General features: G+C 47.4%; 6 protein-coding genes across 6 annotated transcripts; 5 read left to right on the top strand and 1 right to left on the bottom strand.

The window, feature by feature from the left end:
* Positions 1 to 45: 45 nt before the first annotated feature.
* Positions 46 to 3,006, bottom strand: CNG00400 (aspartate--tRNA ligase, putative). The gene is made up of 2 exons (XM_571738.2): positions 1,875 to 3,006; positions 46 to 1,826 (listed from the first exon to the last, which is right to left on the bottom strand). Exons 1-2 carry the CDS (start codon positions 2,796 to 2,798, stop codon positions 96 to 98), a joined length of 2,655 nt encoding a protein of 884 aa, XP_571738.1. The 5' UTR covers positions 2,799 to 3,006; the 3' UTR covers positions 46 to 95.
* Positions 3,007 to 3,204: 198 nt separating this feature from the next.
* On the top strand, positions 3,205 to 4,801 carry CNG00390 (conserved hypothetical protein). Its single transcript, XM_571737.1, has 2 exons — positions 3,205 to 4,595; positions 4,667 to 4,801. Exon 1 carries the CDS (start codon positions 3,515 to 3,517, stop codon positions 4,589 to 4,591), a length of 1,077 nt encoding a protein of 358 aa, XP_571737.1. The 5' UTR covers positions 3,205 to 3,514; the 3' UTR covers positions 4,592 to 4,595; positions 4,667 to 4,801.
* Positions 4,802 to 6,010: 1,209 nt separating this feature from the next.
* On the top strand, positions 6,011 to 10,574 carry CNG00380 (hydrogen-exporting ATPase, putative). Its single transcript, XM_571736.2, has 15 exons — positions 6,011 to 6,242; positions 6,301 to 6,470; positions 6,523 to 6,620; positions 6,690 to 6,814; positions 6,876 to 6,882; positions 7,193 to 7,228; positions 7,285 to 7,441; positions 7,495 to 7,530; positions 7,583 to 7,844; positions 7,896 to 7,947; positions 8,002 to 8,743; positions 8,803 to 9,251; positions 9,301 to 9,638; positions 9,686 to 9,901; positions 9,953 to 10,574. The coding sequence occupies exons 1-15, from the start codon at positions 6,146 to 6,148 to the stop codon at positions 10,429 to 10,431; spliced, it is 3,264 nt and encodes a 1,087-aa protein (XP_571736.1). The 5' UTR covers positions 6,011 to 6,145; the 3' UTR covers positions 10,432 to 10,574.
* A 2,924-nt stretch (positions 10,575 to 13,498) lies between these two features.
* On the top strand, positions 13,499 to 14,494 carry CNG00370 (expressed protein). Its single transcript, XM_571734.2, has 5 exons — positions 13,499 to 13,763; positions 13,816 to 13,961; positions 14,022 to 14,120; positions 14,174 to 14,261; positions 14,311 to 14,494. Exons 1-5 carry the CDS (start codon positions 13,731 to 13,733, stop codon positions 14,347 to 14,349), a joined length of 405 nt encoding a protein of 134 aa, XP_571734.1. The 5' UTR covers positions 13,499 to 13,730; the 3' UTR covers positions 14,350 to 14,494.
* A 333-nt stretch (positions 14,495 to 14,827) lies between these two features.
* CNG00360 (serine/threonine-protein kinase orb6, putative) lies at positions 14,828 to 17,113 on the top strand. Its single transcript, XM_571731.2, has 10 exons — positions 14,828 to 15,290; positions 15,345 to 15,440; positions 15,488 to 15,653; positions 15,701 to 15,840; positions 15,887 to 16,277; positions 16,328 to 16,415; positions 16,466 to 16,589; positions 16,644 to 16,698; positions 16,750 to 16,931; positions 16,989 to 17,113. Exons 1-10 carry the CDS (start codon positions 14,887 to 14,889, stop codon positions 17,011 to 17,013), a joined length of 1,671 nt encoding a protein of 556 aa, XP_571731.1. The 5' UTR covers positions 14,828 to 14,886; the 3' UTR covers positions 17,014 to 17,113.
* Positions 17,114 to 19,259: 2,146 nt separating this feature from the next.
* Positions 19,260 to 21,101, top strand: CNG00350 (opsin 1, putative). Its single transcript, XM_571773.2, has 5 exons — positions 19,260 to 19,848; positions 19,913 to 20,055; positions 20,110 to 20,510; positions 20,574 to 20,637; positions 20,688 to 21,101. Exons 1-5 carry the CDS (start codon positions 19,726 to 19,728, stop codon positions 20,941 to 20,943), a joined length of 987 nt encoding a protein of 328 aa, XP_571773.1. The 5' UTR covers positions 19,260 to 19,725; the 3' UTR covers positions 20,944 to 21,101.
* The last annotated feature ends 305 nt before the right edge of the window (positions 21,102 to 21,406 follow it).

Below are 21,406 nucleotides of genomic sequence, written 5' to 3'. Positions count from 1 at the left end.
TGAGGCAATTATTCACACGAAAACATAGCTAAAATACACATTATAACTAGCCTATTGTACAATCTATGAGGGTTATCTGCTAGGCATATCTTTGTCTATTCAAAGAACTTGACAATATCCTTCAGCTCGTACGCTTTCACACCTCCCTTCGGGTAACAGATATAAGTTAAATCCCCGGTTACACCAAATTTCTCCCTAAATCCTGCCTTCTTGTCCAACGACAAACTCTTCACAATACTTCTGTAAGTCCTCTCCATGAAGCTAGCTCGAAGACCTCCAATACCGTGCTTGGTCACCAAACTCTCGGATACGGCAGTACCGAAAGTAACAGGTTCACCTGGAACGGCAGACAAAGCAGCTTGGACGGTGGACTCGATAGCGCCATTTGGGGATCCGGGGAAGTCGAGAGCCCACTTAAGCTGATAACCCTTTGAAGGGGCAAGACGAGCAAGAACGACAAGAGTGTCGATTGTTTGCTCACCCTTTCTGCTCTGGAACTTGTTATTTTCGCCGTTTTCGTTGGCTTCATGGTCAGACTCGGCAATAAAGTACCGTCTGTGCTCGGTATCCTTCCAAGGGGCAATTTCTGTAAGATGTACCTGCTTGCCCTTGTGATCCCTTCCGGCGCTCCATTCTTCGATCCTCGCATCACATTTCCTCTGAATTTTTTCTGTGGGCTCCACTTCTCTGACCTTGAACACTCCCTTTTTCTGCTTGGAATTTTGGATGACACTAGAATCTGCTCTGTCGGAATCGCTTCGCTGCTCTTGAGTACAGCTCAATGCTCGCCAGCCAAACTCATATGCCAAAATTTCTTCCATCATCTCAGAGACTAATAGCCATATGGGTTTCATCTTGACTTCGCGCCTGATAAAATCGAGGAACCTCTTTGTCACCTGCTTCTTCTGGCCATCATCACATAATGGGTCCCCGGTGATCATGCAGAACTTGGTGTCCTTAGTAGAGTAGCCGATTGCCGCACCAGTCTCGCGGTCTCGCCAAATGTCGAACCGGTCGTCAAGCCATGAAGTGTTGGTGGCATCACCATAATTGGCAATGAGGTTCTCAATAGGAGGAGGGTTGTTAGGATCAATTGTTTTAAGAGTGTCAGCATCGGGATGTGGAAGACTGGCGGGTTTGTCCGGGAGAGAGTGGGGATCTCGGTGCCAGAGTGTAGACAATCGCACGTCAGGCAAGTTGAGAAAGAAGGTAACGATACGCTCGACACCAAGGCCCGCACCGCCATGGGGGGGCATACCCCAGTCGAACGCCTGGAGATATTCTGCCATTTCGTCCTCATTGATACGCGACTCCTTCATGCTCTCACGAAGCTCCTTGGGGTCGTTAATACGCTGACCGCCGGTGCAGACTTCTTGGCCTCGAATGAACATGTCGAACGAGTTGGTGATCTTTCCGTCATTGGCTGTGTAGAATGGCCGGGCAGACACTGGGAACTTGTCAATGACATAGTAGTCGGTACCAAGCTTCTCCTTAATCAATTCACCAAGACGAATCTCGTCTGGCGTATGGAGATCTTCTTCTTCGACATCTCGGCCGTCGTCACGCAACATTTGCACGGCCTCTTGGAAGGGAATGATAGGCGTCTCTTCTAGGAATTGGAAGTCATCGCTGGGGAAGAACTCTCGAATCCGATTAAGCTCAGTCTTCATTTCTTTAAGAGCGTTGAAGATGTTGCGGAGAACAATATCGAGGATTCGGAAGACCTCATGGTACTCTTTTTGGATAGCCATCTCGATGTCGAGACCAGTGTACTCGGTAAGATGTCGGTGAGTGTTACTGTTCTCTGCACGGAAGACAGGTCCGATCTAAAAATGTGTCAGCACGGTATTATTATCAAAGAGGGAAAGGCATGCCTCGTAAACACGACGGAAATCGGCAGAAATTGCCATCTGCTTCATCAGCTGAGGACTCTGAGCCAGGAAAGCCTTTCGTCCAAAGTAGTTCACCCTAAACACCTCTGCACCACTCTCTGTCGCCGAAGGTTGTAACTTAGGCGTGTTGATTTCCAAAAAGCCCAAATCGTCAAGAGTATCCCTGAACACCTTCAATACCTTGGCACGGATTTTGAAGATCGCCTGGGCGGTCGGGTGTCGCAAATCGAGTGTACGGTTACGAAGACGAGTACTTTGAGGAGGTCGGTCGCCATGTGCAAGATTGAACGGGATATCATGAGAAGCCTCAACAAGGTATAGACGCTCAATATTGAGTTCTAAAGGAGTGTCGACGGCTGCTGTGATGGGCTTGGGGGGTTCGCGGAGAGTACCAGAGACTTGAACAATGGCCTCACCGGGGAGATGTTGGACCCACTTAATCATGTGTTCCGAAGCATGCTCAGAAAGAATTCCTTGAATGACAAGTCCTCGTTGACGAAGAAGAATGAAGTTGAGGTGGGAAGAGAGGTCCCGTTGCTGGTGAATACGACCTCGGATGTTAACTTTTGTGCCAGCAGGCATGTCGATCACTTCTTCAAACGGTGTGATCTCCTCCAAGCCATCGATATCACCATAACTTGCCTGAGTCTCGGAATCTTCTTCTAGTTGAGCCTTCTCATCTGCAATCTGGCGCCGGCGTTGCATCTCATGCTTTTCATGCTCTGTCCTTTCCTTTTTGGCTTCCTGCTTTGCCTGTTCGTGCTGCTTCTCCGCGGCATGTCTTGCCACCTTCTCGTGTGTTGCAGAACGAGGAAGCTCAGGTCTGTCCCCACTGTTGGAATGTGAGGGTTTGAGAACCCGACCAAGCTTGATAATGGGATTTTTTGTTGTGTCTGTAGAGGACATGTTTATTCTTGGACTATACAATCGGGTTTACGAAAAGTAATAAGGCGGAAGAGATAAAGGGGTATCCGGTCAACAGCTTTTACGTGCGCAGCGAGGGGAGTCACCTCTGTTCGACGTCTTGGTTGTGGTGATCGGCCCCGCTATGGTTTTTCAGCTATGGTGCACGTAGTTTCCGGCCCTTACGCCACTCAGCTCACCGCCGTTGAGCTATCGGTCCGTCGTGTGTTGAAGCCCGAAAGCTCTAAAACCACGCACGCCTTGCACTTTCAAACGAGTAAACAGTGACATCACAAAAGGTGCCTCGAGTTATTGACGTCACAGATAGTAACGGATCGCCAGCCGCCCGGTTTTGATAATTTTTGGTCCAGTCATTTTGTCATCTTTACTCGGCATATCGCACGTTTTATCAGCACCAACGATCAGCTCCAGGCCCAAGAAATCAGATGCTTTTCTCGGCATCATGACAGGTGTTTATTAGTCACAGCTATTAGTATGAGAATCGTAATTAGTCCTTGAGACTTTCGATCGACGACTACTAGCACCCTTGCGCTCCATGAGGTTTTCCTCTCGGCACAAAACGGACTCCCATCATAGCACATAAGCTAACTACTTCACCATAGCTGTGTATACCATTTACCAACATCGCGCCTCACGCAAGAAGCCTATCAAGTGGTCAATAGTCTCCAGACCATACGGTCGAAACTCAATTAGTCTGAATGCTGCGAGCTATCTCTTTTTGTTTTCGACTTCACACTCCTCCGGCAGAACTAAACATCATGGACGATGGTCACCCTCACGCCTCCAGCAGCCAATCTCCCTATTGGGCTCGCGCTCTTCGTGCCAAACTACTTCGAAACGCAGCTTCTCTTGCTTATACAATACACCATTACGCCCACCCTGCCGCACCTTCTGCCACACTCACGAAGTGGATCGACTGTACATTAGGTGAGAAGAAGGGGAAGAAGGCCATTAGGCTGGATGTCTACGTGCCAAATGGTGTCAAGTTGGGGTCTGCCGACTCTGGCAATCGTCCGGGAGTGATTATATTCCACGGAGGCGGATTTGTGCTTGGCCAGGGAACAGATGATGCTCGTTGGGCAGGGGCAGTCTGCGAGCAAATGGGGGCTGTCGCCATTGCAGTTTCATATCGACTTGCTCCTGAGTTCCCTTTCCCCACACCCGTCGAGGATTGCGCTTCGTCCATTCTACATGTCACAGAGCATGCCAAAGCCTATGGCATTGACCCTACAAAACTTTTCATTTCTGGGTTCTCGGCCGGCGGGAATCTCGCCTTCTCATCACATCACCTCCTCCATACGCCCAGTAAATGGGGTTATTCTCTCCCTATTGACCCACTACCCATCTGCGGCATCATCACATTCTACCCATTGCTCGACTACTCCCTTACCCGACCCGAAAAACGTTCAGCCTGTGAGAAACCCGAATTCACATTAGCTCCCTCTCTCACTACCCTCTTTGATTCATCTTACCTCCCGCCAGGCGTCGATCTCTTGGACTGTCGGCTAAGTCCTGGTATCGCTCCAGATGAGATGATAGAGAAGCTTCCATCTGTGCATTTGGCACTTTGCGAGTATGATATGTTACATGCGGAAGGGATCAAGTTCAAGGAGAGGTTGGAGAGTAAAGGGATTAATGTGAGCGTGAGGGAGATCAAAGGGGAGAAGCATGCGTGGGATAAGCCTCCTCCGATGTCGCCAAAGCCGAGCGTGAAGGAGGAGTATGATGCAACGATAACGGTAATGAAGAGATGGTTAGACCAGGAAAGAAAATAATATTGTGAGTGTTTGAGCTTCCAATGGGATATGTGACGTTTAGCTGACTCTCATGGTGATTTTTCTCGCATTCAGCCTCTGAAATTGTTGGCTTGAGGAAATAAAAACATAAGTTGCACAATAATAGACAAAATGCCCATTATAATCGCATTTCCAGATAATACTTATATATAGCACACACAGCATTAATATTTAAAGCAACAAGGACACATTAGATGAACTATATTTCAGCTTCGCTAGCATCGAGCATTGATGATGCCAATGTTCGCCTGTTTCGAACATTCAGCCTTTCAGGAGTAACAGCAACGTATTGTGATGGTGAACAGTTGTGTACAGGTTGACCGGACGGCGAGCATCAAAGCGACAGGTCTGAAGAGTAGCTTGAGTGATGCCTACTGGCAATAATCCCTACAAGGTGTTCCCCTATAATATAATATAAGGTGAAATTCATTTATCGTTATCTCATCACAAAAAAATCCTCCCGTGCCTGAATTGATTTGTTGACATAACGGAAAAGGGGCTGACGTCATGCTGCCGAACATATTGGGCAACGGCTGAAAATAGCATTCAGTTCCTAACCGTCTGCTGGCATGTTGGCGGCTAGGGCGCAGGCGCTGAGGTTTGCTCCTTTCTTTCCTTTCTGAATTGGAGAGACAGGGGGGAAAAGCGGACAAAGAAGAAGCGAAAAACCCGGCATGCCGCATGAGATGAAAACGGCGGTCGACGATGACGTTTGAAATCACTACTCCTACTCATGAGTGGAAGTCGACAGTCCCTGCGCTTCTAATTCTCGATTGTCGTCCCCAATTTTATCGCTCAAATCCGAATGGAGTACAACAGTCACAGAGATATCATATGGATAATATGGAACATGAGGCCGTTTTTGCTCTTAATAATTAATTACTAGTCCAGACTTCGTCGAACTCCGCCATAAAAAACTATCATCATTCATCATCATCATTTATCCAGGTGCCCCACATCCGATGCCGCTTGCCGCGTGCTGTAAAGCAACCGCTCTCTGTTTTCATCATCATGTTTCTATGAATAAATGCGGATCAGCAACTCTGCTCCTCATTTGGTTGCATTGTGTCATTGTGCCTTAGCTCTGCAACTGCGACCGACCTTATTGTTTCCTGTATCGTGTTTTCTAGGTTCCTTACATTGATGCTTGCGTCGTTCGGTGTGCATAACCGCGCGACCCCGTACCTTCCATTCCAGGCAAGGAAGTATGCAGCCAGTTACAATCGATGATGACATCAGGAAGGCGTAGGGACTTTTCAACAGGCTTGATTCCATAACGTTAATCAATCATGGATGAGGTGAAAACAGATTAATCCGTAGCTCCAAGACGACTGTAGCTTTTTATAGCATCATCAGACTTTTTTGATACCGACGTTGTCTTTTACACCCATCCTCGTACAGTTTGTTACGCTTCATCTATAGCGTTCCACCTAATTTACTATCAACGTTGTTCGGAGAAGCTTGGAAGTTCAAGTTGAGCAAGAGGAGTAAATAACACCAATAATTGGCTGTTAGCAGGAAGCAAGGAGTTTCATGATGGGGTTGAAGAACCGCAAGAACCACAAGAAGGACCCAGAGGCTGGTGATGCTGAAACAGAGGCTAAGCGTCAGGAGGAGGACAAAAAGAAGAGTATGTACTTGCACGATGGCACGTATATAAAATTCATGACTAACCTCGATTATTACAGAGTACTCCGGTGAGGAGTATGATGTGCTCTTGAAGTACGTTGCAGACCAGCAAGAAAAAATCAAGAAAGGGGGGGATGATGAAGGGAAGGAAGACGAAGAGAACGTCAAGTATATCAGGAAGTGGTATACCCCCTGGAAGAAGACGAAGGTGGAGACTGGAGGCAAGAAGGTGAGTTCGCAGCATTCTGCCACGGTACCCCTTGCTAAAATTTGAGTTATAGGTGCCGCCAGACTGGCTCAATACCGACCGACAAAAGGGTCTTTCCTCTTCGGAGATTGAAGAACGTAGGAAGCATTCTGGCTGGAACGAGCTTGAATCGTAAGTCATTCATTTGAGTGGGCCTCATATCCTTTTGGCCATAATAGATGGGGACTGACCTGAACTCAGCCCAAACGAAAACCAGTTCCTCAAATTCATCTCCTACTTCCGAGGGCCCATCCTTTATGTTATGGAACTCGCTGTTATTTTGTCTGCAGGTCTTCGAGATTGGATTGATTTCGGAGTCATCATAGGTTTGTAATTCTCTCTTGTGTACCAACCTGCATAACTTTACTGATACTAGTGTCATCCTAGGTATTCTGTAAGTTCTTCGTCCATTGTCCCATTTCTGGATGGTGAATTTATATGCCGGGAGGACGTCAAAAGAAAAAGCCGAAAAAAAAGGTCATAAGGAATGGTGAAATGACGTTACCTTGGGCGGCATTGGCCGCGTCTCCGTCTCATGGGCGCCTTGAATGAAGCCAATGCGGCCTTTATCGCTTTGCATAATGTTCGAAGCGATGTGGTAATTATTTTCCGCTCCGTATATTTTGATGTTCCGACGTTTTTCTGCTTGAAAGTCTCAGTGCTTGGTCTAGAATGCCACTGAACAATTACTAACAAGTTCCCAGGTTCCTAAATGCTGGTGTTGGTTGGTATCAGGAGAAGTAAGCCACTCTATCTTTCTATCCGTGATAAGAAAGCAACTAATGTGTCCTGTCAGACAAGCCGGAGACATCGTAGCTCAACTCAAGGCTGGAATCGCCCTCAAAACGGTTGCTATTCGAGACGGGAAAGAGGAAGAAATTGAGGCTCGAGAGCTTGTTCCCGGTGACATCTTAGTTCTCGAAGAAGGCAAGACCATCGCCGCTGATGCAAAGGTAAGCCGAGGTGGTACAGTGGCAGAATGACAGATTGACTTATGATGTGCCAGATTATTGGTGACTATGAAGACAAAGATGGTTCCAAGGTACATCTTTGCCATTTTGTGTAGTATGGATTTTTTGCTAACTTCGAAACAGTCGAAGGACATCCTTGATCGCGTAGAAAAGTCGAAGCATTCTAAGAAAGGTGATGACGACGATGAGGATGATGGACCGGACAAGGGCCCATCCCTCTGTTCCGTTGATCAGTCTGCTATCACTGGAGAGTCTCTTGCTGTGGACAAGTTTATCGGTGATGTCGCTTACTACACGTGTGGTGTGAAGCGTGGCAAGTGCTTTGGAGTCGTCACTGTCAGTGCCAAGGGAAGCTTTGTCGGTAGGACTGCCTCACTTGTGTCCAGTGAGTCACTTTCCCTGTGGTTGTTCAGTCATCACTGACGGACAATTCCAGGTTCCAATGAAAAAGGTCATTTCCAGATTGTCCTCGGTGGCATTGGTACAACGTGAGTTTCTTAAATCCAAGAAACTTGGCAGCAATGGGGCTAATAGACCCATAGGCTTTTAGTTATGGTCGTTGCCTTCATCTTCGCTGTTTGGATTGGTGGCTTCTTCCGAGGAACTGGTATCGCTACCCCTAGAGAGAACAATCTTCTCGTTTATGCCCTTATTTTCTTTATCATTGGTGTGCCTGTCGGTCTTCCTGTCGTCACGACTACTACTCTTGCCGTCGGTGCTGCCTACCTCGCCAAACGAAAGGCTATCGTCCAGAAGCTTACCGCCATCGAGTCTCTGGCTGGTGTCGACATACTTTGTTCCGACAAAACGGGCACTCTTACTGCCAACAAGCTTTCCTTAAACGAACCATACATCGCGCCCGATGTCGACCCCAATTGGTTCATGGCTGTCGCTGTTCTCGCTTCTTCTCACAACGTTCTCGGTCTTGACCCTATTGACAAGGTCACCATCGTCGGCTTGAAGGACTACCCCAAGGCTCAAGAGATGCTCAAGGGCGGATGGAAGACCCACAAATTCACTCCTTTCGACCCTGTTTCCAAGCGAATCACTGCCGAGGTTGAGAAGGAGGGCAAGCACTACACTTGCGCCAAGGGTGCTCCCAACGCCATCTTGAAACTCACCAAGTTCGATCCTGACACTGTGTCCGCCTACCGAGCCCAATCTCAACAATTTGCGTCTCGTGGTTTCCGAAGTTTGGGTGTCGCGGTCAAGGAAGACGGCAAAGACTGGGAATTGCTCGGTATGCTTTGTATGTTCGACCCCCCTCGTATCGACACTGCCAAGGTAAAGCGCTCTTTGTGATATGTATGTGTCTTACCAGTGAAGCTAACAATTTGCTGCAGACGATCGGAGAAGCTCATGACCTAGGTATCCAAGTCAAGATGCTTACTGGTGACGCCGTGGCTATCGCCAAGGAAACTTGTAAACAGCTCGGCCTCAAAACCAACGTTTATGACTCTGAGAAACTCATTGGTGGTGGTATGGCTGGTTCTGACATCCGAGACTTTGTTGAAGCGGCGGACGGTTTTGCCGAAGTCTTCCCCGAACACAAGTACCAGGTCGTTAACCTTTTGCAGGAACGTGGCCACTTGACTGCTATGACTGGTGATGGTGTCAATGACGCTCCTAGTTTGAAAAAGGCCGACTGTGGTATTGCTGTCGAAGGTGCCAGTGATGCCGCTAGGACTGCTGCCGATGTTGTCTTCCTCGACGAAGGTCTTTCTACTATCATCACTGCCATTAAGGTCGCTCGGCAGATTTTCCACCGAATGAAGGCGTATATCATCTATCGGTGGGTGGTCCGCCGTCGAAAACTGTCAAAACTAATGAATACCTTATAGTATTGCTCTTTGTGTCCACCTTGAAGTGTATTTGATGCTTTCCATCCTTATTCTCAATGAGACTATCCGTGTCGACCTCGTTGTCTTCCTTGCCATCTTTGCCGATGTCGCTACCATCGCCATTGCCTACGACCGAGCTCCTTACGCTCATCAGCCTGTTGAATGGCAGTTGCCCAAGGTCTGGATCATCTCTACCATTATGGGTCTTCTTCTCGCAGCGGGTACCTGGATCATTCGAGCTACTCTATGGATTGACAACGGAGGTATCGTCCAGAACTTTGGCTCAACTCAGGAAATTCTCTTCTTGGAAGTTGCGTTGACCGAAAGCTGGGTTATTTGTAAGCTTCTTTCCCCAATTCACGGACCAACGCTTATCGGAGTATAGTCATCACTCGATTGGCCCAAGAGCCTGGTACCCCCAACGTCTGGCCTTCATTCCAGCTTGTGGCTGCAGTAATTGGTGTCGATGCCTTGGCTACCATCTTTGCCCTTTTCGGTTGGATTTCGGGTGATGCTCCTCATGGTGGTTGGACCGATGTTGTCACAGTTGTCAAGATCTGGTGCTTCAGTTTCGGCGTCGTCATCATCATCCTCCTTGTCTGTGAGTACACTGATTTCTAACTCTTCGAGCATTGCTGACTATTCTTTGAAGACCTCATGCTCAACTCAATCCGCTGGCTCGACAGCATCGGCCGTAAGAGCCGGTCCAAGAAGAATGAGAAGCTTGAAAACTTCCTCACCGATCTTCAGCGTCTCACCATCGTGCACGAGACTGACCACAATGGTTCCTACTACCGATTCGCCTCTACTAAGAAGGATGAGGAGGGCGGCGACAACGGAAAGAAGGATGACAAGAAAGATGAAGCCAAGTCTGGCGACACCAAGAAGCAGGAAGGTAATGCAAAGAAAGGAGACAATGAGAAAAAGAAGGATGACAGTGAGGGAGAAAAGGGCGCTACCGGCGGAGAAAAGGGTGACGGTAATGGAGACAAGGGGTTGAGCGACCATACCGGCAAGGGCCATGAGCATGCCCAAGCTCAGAATAAGGGCGCGAAGGAGGTTCAGCCAGATGGCACTCAGCCGAAATCGGATGATCAGAGCAGTGAGGGGACGCATGTTGACCCCAATTAGGCGTTAAAGTGAAACGAAGTGATCGTGATCAGATTAGAAATGCGGACGCTGTACTGTACTGTAGCAATATCATCGAACCCATCGTTTCTTAGCCGTTATATGCCGCATATCACAAGTATATTCAGACGTTATGTCATACCTAATATGTATACACATCGAGTAGCCTCAAATTCGTTTGTTGTTTCATCACTCATTATTGTAAGAAATCAACAGCCCCTATATATTCCGCAACTGGTCAAAATAAGGAGAATTGAATCTACTACGTACTTTCGTCAGTTACGGTCACACTCAAGAGCCTCAAGAAGCAGGCAACTAGACTCCTGAGAACGTAAGTGACATCAAACCTCCCTCTCCTATCATTAGGAGAGCGAAGCCTATCTTACCTGCAGTTTGTTTGCTTCGTTTCTCAGTTGTTTATTAAGAATGCACAAGTCATAGAAAGCTATGTTTTTCGCGGTTTGAGCATGGTGGAATATATTACATTCTGGCTATATAGTATTGTTATGCTACTGTATCTTGCATAATTGCTTGAAGGATATTTCGTACGCATAGGAGAACGAACCCATTGAAACGCTTCAAAGCGATTGGGCGCAGGAAACGTTAGCTATATTATACAACTGTGAAGTAAAACGCACTTACATGAGGCTCTCGCTGCAGTCTTGCCTTAACTGTTAGGAGTTATTTGATATAAAAATCTACACACAGCGACATCTGCTCAATCCGCCTGAGGATTGCCGATCACAGTAGTTGACGGCATTTCAACTCTGTCAAGTTGGTGGACTCTGCTATCTTCGTTAAGGCCGATCACAGTAGTTGAAGGCATTTCAATTCTGTTAAGTTGCTGGACTCTGCTATCTTCGTTAAGTTCGGACATACCGACCTGAGCATAAATAGAGGCGTCTCCAGGCGCAGACAAAATGAATCTGATGAGATGATAAGACTCGGCTGCAAATAATGGGTAACAGATCGAATACCTTTGAGTCCCCAGACGGATTGATGTCGATGTCTGAAAGCGCCGTTATAGTTGCGAAGGTCGCTTCTGAAGCCGGCTGCATTCTAGGTGATTTCACAGAGGTATGATCAAGGGGACTGGGTAGAAGGGAGGCGTACCTTCGGAATTACTTGTCGAAAGCTTAGCTCGTAGGGTTCAGGTTCAGGATCTGTAGGCAGAGGTAGCTGTACAATTTCATTGGCACAGCATGTATTGTAGGGTTAGCAGCTAGAGAGCTTCGCCGGGCCACTTCCAGTCGCGCCATCAGATCCAAAATCTAGCATGATATTTTGGGCACAGGCAGCCAAGTTATGGCGATTGCTGTTTGTTGTTTGGTTCGAGGGGCCGTAAGTCTGGGAGGAACGTCACCGCCAGGGAGAGGACCATTGGAGGACGGTGGCGGTTGATTGGGTGTGATTGAGGATGGACAGTTGGAGAAGGCGGGTCTCCTGGGTGTTTAGGGACAGGGGATAGAAAGAGGAGCCGTCGGGATAGGTGCGTTTTATAGGAATAAAGGCAGTTAAAGCCGTTTATAGTGCAGTAGAAGGTCCAGGAAGCCGTGGCATGAGAAAATACGTATAACAGAAGAAGAAACATAAGAAAGTTCTATCTAGAAACTGGACGGTTCCTTCTTTCACGAACGACGTCCGAGGAATGAAACGGCGGTGATATCCGCCGTGCATATGGCGGCCACGAACGAATCCATGCCTTCAGGCACGAATCAGGCACGGACACGATTTTTTTGGCGACGTTTTTCATGTCCATGGTTCAATGCATGCACATCTGAAAAGGGTATAGACATGTAGAGACGATTTTCGTCTACGTAACGGTGGCGGTTGAATGGGGGGTTGTGGGGGTCATGGATGAGAACGGAGGCGAAAAGTGAGGAAATTTTCAAAGGTGACACGGGGAATATTAATATATAAAGATTTTACCATTGTACAACGATCTGCTCCTCTTGGCAATCAACAATAAACACCCTCCCGCCCGTGACGGCGCCGCCGTTATTTCCTGGATGACAAAGGATATATTTTCTGTAGTATTGAATGCCGCATGGGCGTCCCAGCTGGTAACGAACAACAACACCCAAGAGAACTACGTACCTCAACCATCTCAGATATTGTCAAGGAAACCGAAGAAGGGGCATGACAAAAAAAAACAGCATGCAAAACTCTCGGTGCCTTGTTTGTTTGGTTATCTCCGCTTGTCTATATCTATTTACATACGTATGGATATGCGTACGGTACTCATGCTGTTCATCACCCTAAGCCACATTTTCAGAGGGGCATTAGATGCATTCAGTAAGTATGAGGAGCCGTACAAGTAGCAAAAGAACAATCTTTGTACAGTAATACCACCACCACGCATCTCCTCCCGTCCTCGTGTTCTTATTGATGCTCGGGAGCCACGTGGAAGCGTCGTGTATCAAGAAGTGACTAGCTAGACTGATGTCTCAAAATCTGTCTCCTTGCAGCAGACGCTTAATTTTATTTATCTGCGTATTGTCTATTCTTCAGTTGTTCTTTCACTCATCTTCCCAAATTCTTCAACTCATCGGCAATATGAGCAGGGGAATAAGGCTTCATCTCTTATAATCGACACCATTCGAACTTCAGAGCTATCCATCATTAGTACCCATTTCTTGACGACCCTTCCACCGGCGACAAGCAGCCAGCAGCAGACCAACCGCGTCGGAACATCTTCGCCGAACGAGCAAATAAAGGGTTCTACTTCGGCAATGCCCGTTCTTACCCATCGCATTCCGCTCTTAAGAATAATACACCATACGCTCAGCCAGATCGACCTTCTCCCTCCTTCCAGCGGCGCTATTATGTATGCATTTGCTCGGTCTGGCCCTGTGAATAAATAATAAACCAATAAAAAGAGGACGACTCGCCGCAGACCGGCGGAACATTCCGACCGCCACACTCAGGTCAATCACAAGCATATGACGTCAAGCCTTGCTTCCTTCATTGAGCTCAAGTCCCGTTCTGCAGCGGATGTCATGCTCCACTTGCGTATGAGGTATGACTAAGGGGAGTTGTCGTATATGTCGTAGTTGGCTTTGCATATCGATGTAGATTTATTAGCTACGCAAACTAGATTCCCGTACAGATCTTGCATCACCATATTGCGTCACATGTCAACCATCGAACTGTCGGATATTATTCTAAGCCGGTATATATACCTCTCGCAGCACTTGCGCTTCTTGTCTTTCCCACACATTCACGTCTCAAATATTGACAGGTAACTCGCTCGACTATCTAAATAGAACAAATCGTTATCAACCCATCAACAGTAACTCAACATGTCTTCTTCTCTCCCTCCTCATGATCCCTCTGTACGTACCGTTCCGCCAAGTGCAAATGAAGATTGCTTACCAAATCATGTAGATTGAGACCCCTCAGAGCAAGCTTTCAGCCACTGGTAATATCGAACAGGCCACTCGAAGGGTCAACCGATTTGCCAAGAGAGATCCTGCCTTGTACCCTCTCGCCTTCATCATGACTGGTATCTTTGGTGTTGCCGGTTACATGTTGTAAGTTGCTATGCCTCTCCAAGTCTCGTCGATTCGATACTTATGACTGCTGCTCTTTAGCTGGAAGAAGAGCGTCGAGCCCGAACCAGTTAAGAAGTTAGTGTCAACCGGCATTGTCAATCCTTGGGATTCTTCCGACAAGCTTGACACATACCCTTCGTATGTCAAATTGACCTTTCGAGCGATTGTCTCCCTTGCTGATGCTTTGACAGCTCTGTCGCCCAATTTAAGTACAGATATAAGACTCGAGACGGCCATTACGAGGATGCCCATCCCACTCTTAACCAGTCTATGCAACATGTACGTATCTTTTATTGAATTTCCACATTAGCCCTGACAATCGCCACAGTTGAAGGACAACAATCCTCACAAGTACCGAACCGCCTAAACGAAATTAACTGTGGGATATGATATGGCATAGTAGGGCATAGTGATGAAGGCGATTGTATTACTAGGATAGCAGAGTCAGAAGTACATCCAAATGAAACAAATGTCGAAGTGATTCGCATCATGATATGTATCGCAATAGCACTGAAAACTTCACAATGATATGGCCTGAATTAAAGCCTACGGAAGCTCCGATTTTTGGAAAGCTTAACTGGAATGAGCGAAACGTCCGAAGAGCAACGTCGATGGTGATATCAGCAGACCTTGTTGTAAGGCAGTTGTAACGTAAACGCAACAAGACATCCGTCGATGAAGATCGTAGTGTCGGCTGCTCCAACTCTAGAAGTATAGAGTTGTAATGGCTGAAAGTCGATTTGTAATGAAAATTAGAAATTAGACACCCGTTCTATAATTGAACCCTGACGCGTTAAAACTTGAGTGTGCTTGCGAGGAGGAAACGCGCATTGTGCATATTTCTCTTTTACATCTCATCGCGTGGCATCAGACGTCGACTGGCTTCGACTACCATTTCCACAGCATGTCGTATCGCCCAAGTCAGCAACAACAACCGGGCCCATCAAATTTTCAGCAGCAGCAACAGCATATGCTGAACCCTCAAAACATGGCAGGTCCAGGCCGTACATCGCCCATGCCCACCGTCCCACAGGTTTCTCAACCCAATATTGGTCAACCGGGCTCCATGAGACCCGGAGAAGGACCGACTCCTGCTGTAGCACAAGCTAATGCAGGTGGACAGATTCAAGGCAATGGTGCAGAGGGCTTGGGATCACTCGCGAGTGATAAAGGACCCGACTACGTGTATTTTGAGCGAAAGCCTGGGCAATTCTCGGAAGCTGTTCAGGGAAAGGCGATGGGTGCGAAAATGAAGTTGGAGCTATTCTACAAGGAGGCCGTTGAAGGTGTGGTTGGGAGAAAGGAGAGGTGAGTATTGTGGAGACATCGACTTTTTGAATTATGTGCTAATTTGCCGTCTAGACGAACGGCGCTCGAAAAGCAGCTCGCAGCTGATGCTCTCACTCCTGATTCCTTAAAGGCCCGTCAGTTAATCAATCTCGGCCGTCGAGAGTCAAAGTGAGTTCCCCATCATCATCGGTTCATCGTCCGCTTACATATAATAGCTATCTCCGTCTTCGACGCACCCGAATTGGCCTTGACGACTTTCGTACTGTCAAGGTCATTGGTAAGGGTGCATTCGGTGAAGTCAGACTCGTCCAAAAAGCCGACACTGGTAAAATATATGCTATGAAGACTTTGAGGAAAAATGAAATGTTCAAAAAGGACCAGGTGTGTGTTATTTTGATGATCTGATCTAAAAACTTATGTCGAGATAGCTTGCGCATGTTCGAGCTGAGAGGGACGTGCTTGCCGAGAGCAATTCCCCTTGGGTCGTGCAACTATACTACTCTTTCCAGGACACGCAGTATCTTTACCTTGTCATGGAGTTCCTCCCCGGTGGTGACTTGATGACTATGTAAGCTTCAAAAGGAAATGCGAAGTTTGAGCTGACCATAAAATAGGCTCATCAAATATGACACTTTCTCGGAGGACGTCACCAAGTTTTACATGGCCGAATGTATCTTGGCTATTGAGGCTGTACACAATCTTGGTTTTATTCATCGTGACATCAAACCCGATAACATCCTCATTGACTCACTGGGTCACATCAAGCTCTCTGACTTCGGTCTTTCCACTGGTTTCCACAAGCAACACGACTCTGCCTACTATCAGCGTCTTCTCGGCGGGGGCGACGTTTCTGGCAGCAATCGACATTCTCAAACTGCCGCTGGGGCTCGAAATAGTGTTATGGTAAATGCGATCAACTTGACGATGACTAGCAAGCAGGATATTGCTACCTGGAAGGCGAACAGGAGGAAGTTGGCTTATTCCACTGTCGGAACTCCTGACTATGTGAGCTGCGTAATCGGTACCACAGTAACGACTGTGCTAACTCTTGATAGATTTCCCCGGAAATCTTTTTGCAGCAGGGTTACGGGAAGGAATGTGATTGGTGGTCCCTTGGTGCTATCATGTTTGAGTGTCTTGTCGGTGCGTCTCATCATCCTTGCTATGAATGCCTACTTACGAAACATGCTTAGGCTATCCTCCCTTCTGTTCTGAGAATGCTCATGATGTCTACAAGAAGATCATCGACTGGAGAAATTACTTGTTCTTCCCAGATGATGTTCATCTCAGTCGAGAAGCCGAGGATCTGATCAGGCGGTCAGTATCCTATATGTATCCTTGTTCTGAAACGGTTCATTGACTATTGTTTAGGATGCTTTGCGAGGCTGACAGAAGGTACACCGTCGAACAACTTAAAGCCCACCCTGTGAGTTCCAGTTCCCTTCTATATGAATCAAATTGATGCAGTCCCGTGCAGTTCTTCTATGGTGTCGACTGGGCAACCATACGCGAGATTGATGCCCCCTTCGTTCCCCACCTCCGATCTATCACCGATACTTCCTACTTCCCCACCGACGAACTCGACCAGGTTCCGGATATCCCTGTCGGAGCCGAAACCGGAAGCGATGCGAAGAAAGATTTGGCGTTCTTGGGTTATACGTGAGTTTTCCTTGGCAGTAGGACAATACAGAGCGGACGACTGACGGACACATATAGCTTCCGACGATACGAGATGCTGTAGAAAACTTATTCCCTTACCTCTTTTTATGAGAGTGTGTATGATACTGTTGGCATCCTTTCTTGTAGAATTGAACATGAGCATGAAAAATGAGTATTCGCATGCGTTGTATAACGCAATGTTTCGCGTTTTATTTTAACAAGGACTCCAGACCGTCCGACCGTTAAACGTTAAAGTTAGAGTAATAAACCTTAGACCAATTACGACATACCCAAATAAAAAAGCAGAAGGCCTCCAAAGAAACAGATCCTCAAACGCAGGCAACCGCTTTAGGCAGCTACCACAGACCCTTCAAGTTTGGGCATCAACTTTTGTCTATACCATAAGACGATCACCAAGCTGGTAAACATAATGTAGGCACCTGTAAAGAGGAAAAAGTTCGGGGAACCGGCCCAGCTTTCACCGTCACCGACGAGTCCAGCTTGAACAACAGAGATACCAATAACACCGCTGACTTGGAAGACAGTGTTGGCGAAAGATCCGCCGATACCTACGAATTCAAGGGGGAAGGCTTGGATGATAAAAGTGTTGAAACAAGGTATGCCATATTTAGACCATTCTTTGAAAGAGGAGAGATAAAGAGAGAGAAAATCTTACTTCATGCCGATAAACACGATTATTGCACCAATAGTCCCGATAGCCTGAGCAGTAAACATAAATCTCCAATAGCCATCTCCGTATTCTCCCTCCCTGAAGGCGACAAGCAAGCTACCTGCCAGACAAAGTGCAGAGGAAACATGTGTACAAATCTCCGTCGAGTGATAAGTCGTGGGAACATTTGAGTCAAGACGCCCATAGGGAGGATCTTGACCGCCGAGAGAATAGCAGAATCGAGCAAATTCTCTTGGAAATAAACGCCCAAACGAAGCTGCGCGCAAGCCACCTACATAAAGACGGAGAAAGCTTGGATAATGAACGGGAAAATATTGAGGAATTGCCAGATGCCATGAGGGAGAAGAGAACGGCCTCGAGGCATAAAGTGTTCCCAGATCAAAGAAGCGACAAAGAGAGCAATGAAGATGACAAAATTCCAGCCGCCAATGGTTGCATGAGTGAAACCGAGGATGAAGAGAACAAGGCTGCTCATGAGGAAGAAAGCGCCACAGAGATCCATATACTTCAGTTTGGCGGCACCAGGCAAGTTATCAGCAACATCTTCGGCCTTGGGCATGAGATACCATGCGAGAACAGAGAAGGGGGCGATGATGATGGCTATGAGAAAAGATGTCAGTATGTTTGAAAGGGCGTTACCATTCTTATGTGTTTCAACTGGCCCTTCTTTTTCAAGTCCACTTCGACTCTGCCCATCGTTGACTGATAAGGATGGCGAGTGACTTCCTCACAAGGTTGGTTAACTTCGTCGGCAGATGCGAGGGCGAGATCCGGAAGAATTGAAGTAGAAGCAAGAGAAGGTGATACTTTGCTGAGAAAACCATCGTTGGATGCCATGAAAGTAGTCGCAGACAAGGCAGATAGGTGATCGTCGAGTGTTGCTGTTGTAGCGTCTGGTGGTCTGTTGGACAACATAATGAGAGGATGTGATCTCTCTTTGCGTGGATTGTGAGTATATAATAAGCGAAGTGTAAGTGAGGGTCTGCGTGAACAATCCTACCCATTTATATATGTTCCGAGAAGGATTTCTCCGTCTTTTGGGACTCTGGATATCCACCGCCTTCCAGGAGTCTTTGCTGACACCAGAACACCATGAAAGTCTTGTCGGAATCAGTTTAGCGGTCCAGATGTGCCAATCACCTCATTCTTTTTCCTATTGTTATCTTTTCCTCTGATGTCGTTGTCAGATCCGGATTTAAGCTTACAAACGAATAACTTATCCGTAACGCTTACCCGGTGTTAATCAACAAAATAGGCGTAATACGTACCTCTCCACTTCGGATTCGAAAAGAGCCATCAAAGTACTTTTGCATGTCTCCTCGCTATTCGCTTCTTTTGGCACGGAGCAGCGTTGTTCCCAAATGCGAAGGGAATAACGGATAATTAGCCTTGCTAAGCTTTTATACATATCCATATCTATCATCTTTCGATCGAATTTTCGTTCGCGGCTTTTGCTCTGGTGGGTGTGCAAATAGCCTGGCTTCGCGGACTTCCAAGTCAGTCTCCGCAATCCATGAAATCACCTGTGTAGCAGCAGCAGTTTATTCTCCCTGAATACGTAATCATACCGAGTGGACGAAAGACGGCAAATTGGGTGCCATTACGTCACTCTCGTTTTTCTCGTTTGGTTCAGCATCTGGTTCCCAGTCAAGCTGCAATAGGGCTGCATAACAACATGAGAGGAGATGCCCATCCGGTGCTTACAGGCGAAAAACTGAATGAACGATTCATCCATGCTGCTAAAGAAATGCCTGCGCTGGAAAATGATTACTGTCCCTTGTAAGCGCAGTTTTCATGTGGGCCGGTCTTGGATGATTATTGGTGGAAGATGTGGTCCGATGATGCTAGGCGCAGGTCTTCGATGACGCACATGAATGTACCTTGCATTCCCGAGTTCTGCCCCTTTGCTTCGGAATTGGGACTTTGCGAGGACTGCATGGTACGGCTGCTGTTAGCATACGGGCTTGCCGCCCACGGTGCGTTTGTCAGATGACGGCACTTGGCACCATCATCGGGAGAATCCTCTTCAATATATAGGTGCTGCTGAGCACATACCCAACCGCCTTTCCCACTTTCGTAGTTATTCAGTGATCACTAGCCAGGATGGATTACTTCGCAGAGTTCAGGCCTACCACTACCATTTCTGTCAACCCTCCCGGGGGCACAAACACCCACCACCCGGGTCCTCACCATTCTCACCATTTGCCCTTGCCCACCGCACCTTTCGTAAGCGCCACTCTGTACTGTCCTGACTGTGAGAGCTTGTACTGACTCTGCTTTGATTTTGCAGCCATCAGCTACCCCAAGGTTTTTACATGCCACTCGTGTCGGCCATGTCTCAGTCTGGGTATTCACTGCATTGTTCATCGCCGGTTTGGTGGTTGCATTGGTCTTAACTAGTAGGACTCAGAAGAAGAACCGTTTATTCCATGGGTGAGTTCAATCTTTCTATATAACAAAGTGAAGCCATTAACATGTTTGCTGTAGTATCTCTGCCGTCATCCTCACCGTCTCCGCCTTAACCTACATGTCCTTGGCGACCCATATCGGATCCACCTTTGTTCCCATTTACGGTCCTCCCGGTCACCACGAACCTCTCGTTCACTTCTTCCGTCAAGTATTCTCGATCCGCTACATTGACGCTGCCATCACTGGTCCTCTCACCATTCTTGCTCTTTCTCGCTTGGCAGGAGTCAGTCCCGCTACAGCGTTGAGTGCCGCTCTCGCCCAGTTGGTTGTAGTATACTCTGCTTGGGCTGCAAGTGTCGGTGGCGGTTGGCCGTGGGGTAAGCACGGGAAAGGTGCGGGGACCAAGTGGGCTTGGTTCGCAGTTGCCGATCTTGCATTCTTGGCCGTCTGGACCGTGCTTCTCGCCAAAGGTCGAAAAGGTAAGCTCTTTCCCATTCTGCAGCAGCATTGTCAATCTTTCACATAGACTGACATCCACTTAGCCTCCGTTCACAGAGCTCGCCCTACTCAAGGCTTGTTCTACCTTCTCTCCTCCATGATCATCTTGTATGTCATCAACACTTTCCTTGCAATCGCCACTAATCAACCATTCACAGGATTCACATCGGCCAAGGCGTCATCTGGATCCTCACTGACGGCATTAACCTCATCAGTGTTAACGCTGAGATCATCAGCTACGGTATCATGGACGTTGCCGCCAAGATCGGTTTCACTCACCTTCTTTTGTTGCTTCACAAGAGCGATGAGGAGGGTCCTTGGACCTTGCCTGCTTGGTGGGCTGAAGACCCTGAAGGTGCCGGACCCGATGGTCGAGGTATCTATGGGGCTGTTACCAGCGTTGGTTCTGACTAGTCCATGAGTGGCAGTTGGTGGCCGAAACTGTGACGAAAGAAACCGGTGCTAGGAAAGAGAAGAGAATATGTATGATAGTAGATGAAAATGAGTGATAATGTCGCAATGTACACGAACAAGAGATGACTTATGTTCAGCAATTATGCAGATGTTCCTATCGTAGTGACAACATTCACGTAGATTCGCAGGCCGGGTTCTTATTAACAACTTTCTTCGATCTACACTTCCTTTCATTTGACGACAAGCGACTTTCCTGAACCCTACTCATCTGCGGTACAATAACACTATAATCATGTAGATAAAGACATCATGTTAAAGAAAAAAACGCACGGCTTGCTAAATAATAAATCTTATCACCGTATTATGTAACTTCATGTGCTTTGGCATAAAACGTGATCGCTTGACAAGTGACTTGTTGTCATCAAAGTATATAGATAATCTCCCCCCCCCCAAACCCCCCCCG

Source organism: Cryptococcus neoformans, assembly GCF_000091045.1.
Source record: "Cryptococcus neoformans var. neoformans JEC21 chromosome 7 sequence".
Lineage (NCBI taxonomy): Eukaryota > Fungi > Basidiomycota > Tremellomycetes > Tremellales > Cryptococcaceae > Cryptococcus > Cryptococcus deneoformans.
This window is presented reverse-complemented; position numbering and strand designations above follow the sequence as displayed.

What these genes read in the sequence shown, in the direction of transcription:
- CNG00400 (XM_571738.2), bottom strand. Translation starts at nt 2,798, where the DNA reads ATGTCCTCTACAGACACAACAAAAAATCCCATTATCAAGCTTGGTCGG. An exon ending in ATTTCCGTCGTGTTTACGAG is followed by an intron (nt 1,827 to 1,874) that starts GCATGCCTTTCC and finishes ACACATTTTTAG; the next exon opens with ATCGGACCTGTCTTCCGTGC.
- CNG00390 (XM_571737.1), top strand. Translation starts at nt 3,515, where the DNA reads ATGCTGCGAGCTATCTCTTTTTGTTTTCGACTTCACACTCCTCCGGCA.
- CNG00380 (XM_571736.2), top strand. Translation starts at nt 6,146, where the DNA reads ATGATGGGGTTGAAGAACCGCAAGAACCACAAGAAGGACCCAGAGGCT. An exon ending in GGAGGAGGACAAAAAGAAGA is followed by an intron (nt 6,243 to 6,300) that starts GTATGTACTTGC and finishes CGATTATTACAG; the next exon opens with AGTACTCCGGTGAGGAGTAT. An exon ending in CATCATCATCCTCCTTGTCT is followed by an intron (nt 9,902 to 9,952) that starts GTGAGTACACTG and finishes TATTCTTTGAAG; the next exon opens with ACCTCATGCTCAACTCAATC.
- CNG00370 (XM_571734.2), top strand. Translation starts at nt 13,731, where the DNA reads ATGTCTTCTTCTCTCCCTCCTCATGATCCCTCT. An exon ending in TCCCTCCTCATGATCCCTCT is followed by an intron (nt 13,764 to 13,815) that starts GTACGTACCGTT and finishes CAAATCATGTAG; the next exon opens with ATTGAGACCCCTCAGAGCAA. An exon ending in GGTGTTGCCGGTTACATGTT is followed by an intron (nt 13,962 to 14,021) that starts GTAAGTTGCTAT and finishes GCTGCTCTTTAG; the next exon opens with CTGGAAGAAGAGCGTCGAGC.
- CNG00360 (XM_571731.2), top strand. Translation starts at nt 14,887, where the DNA reads ATGTCGTATCGCCCAAGTCAGCAACAACAACCGGGCCCATCAAATTTT. An exon ending in GCCGAGGATCTGATCAGGCG is followed by an intron (nt 16,590 to 16,643) that starts GTCAGTATCCTA and finishes ACTATTGTTTAG; the next exon opens with GATGCTTTGCGAGGCTGACA. An exon ending in TTGGCGTTCTTGGGTTATAC is followed by an intron (nt 16,932 to 16,988) that starts GTGAGTTTTCCT and finishes GGACACATATAG; the next exon opens with CTTCCGACGATACGAGATGC.
- CNG00350 (XM_571773.2), top strand. Translation starts at nt 19,726, where the DNA reads ATGGATTACTTCGCAGAGTTCAGGCCTACCACTACCATTTCTGTCAAC. An exon ending in CCTTGCCCACCGCACCTTTC is followed by an intron (nt 19,849 to 19,912) that starts GTAAGCGCCACT and finishes TTGATTTTGCAG; the next exon opens with CCATCAGCTACCCCAAGGTT. An exon ending in CTCTCCTCCATGATCATCTT is followed by an intron (nt 20,638 to 20,687) that starts GTATGTCATCAA and finishes AACCATTCACAG; the next exon opens with GATTCACATCGGCCAAGGCG.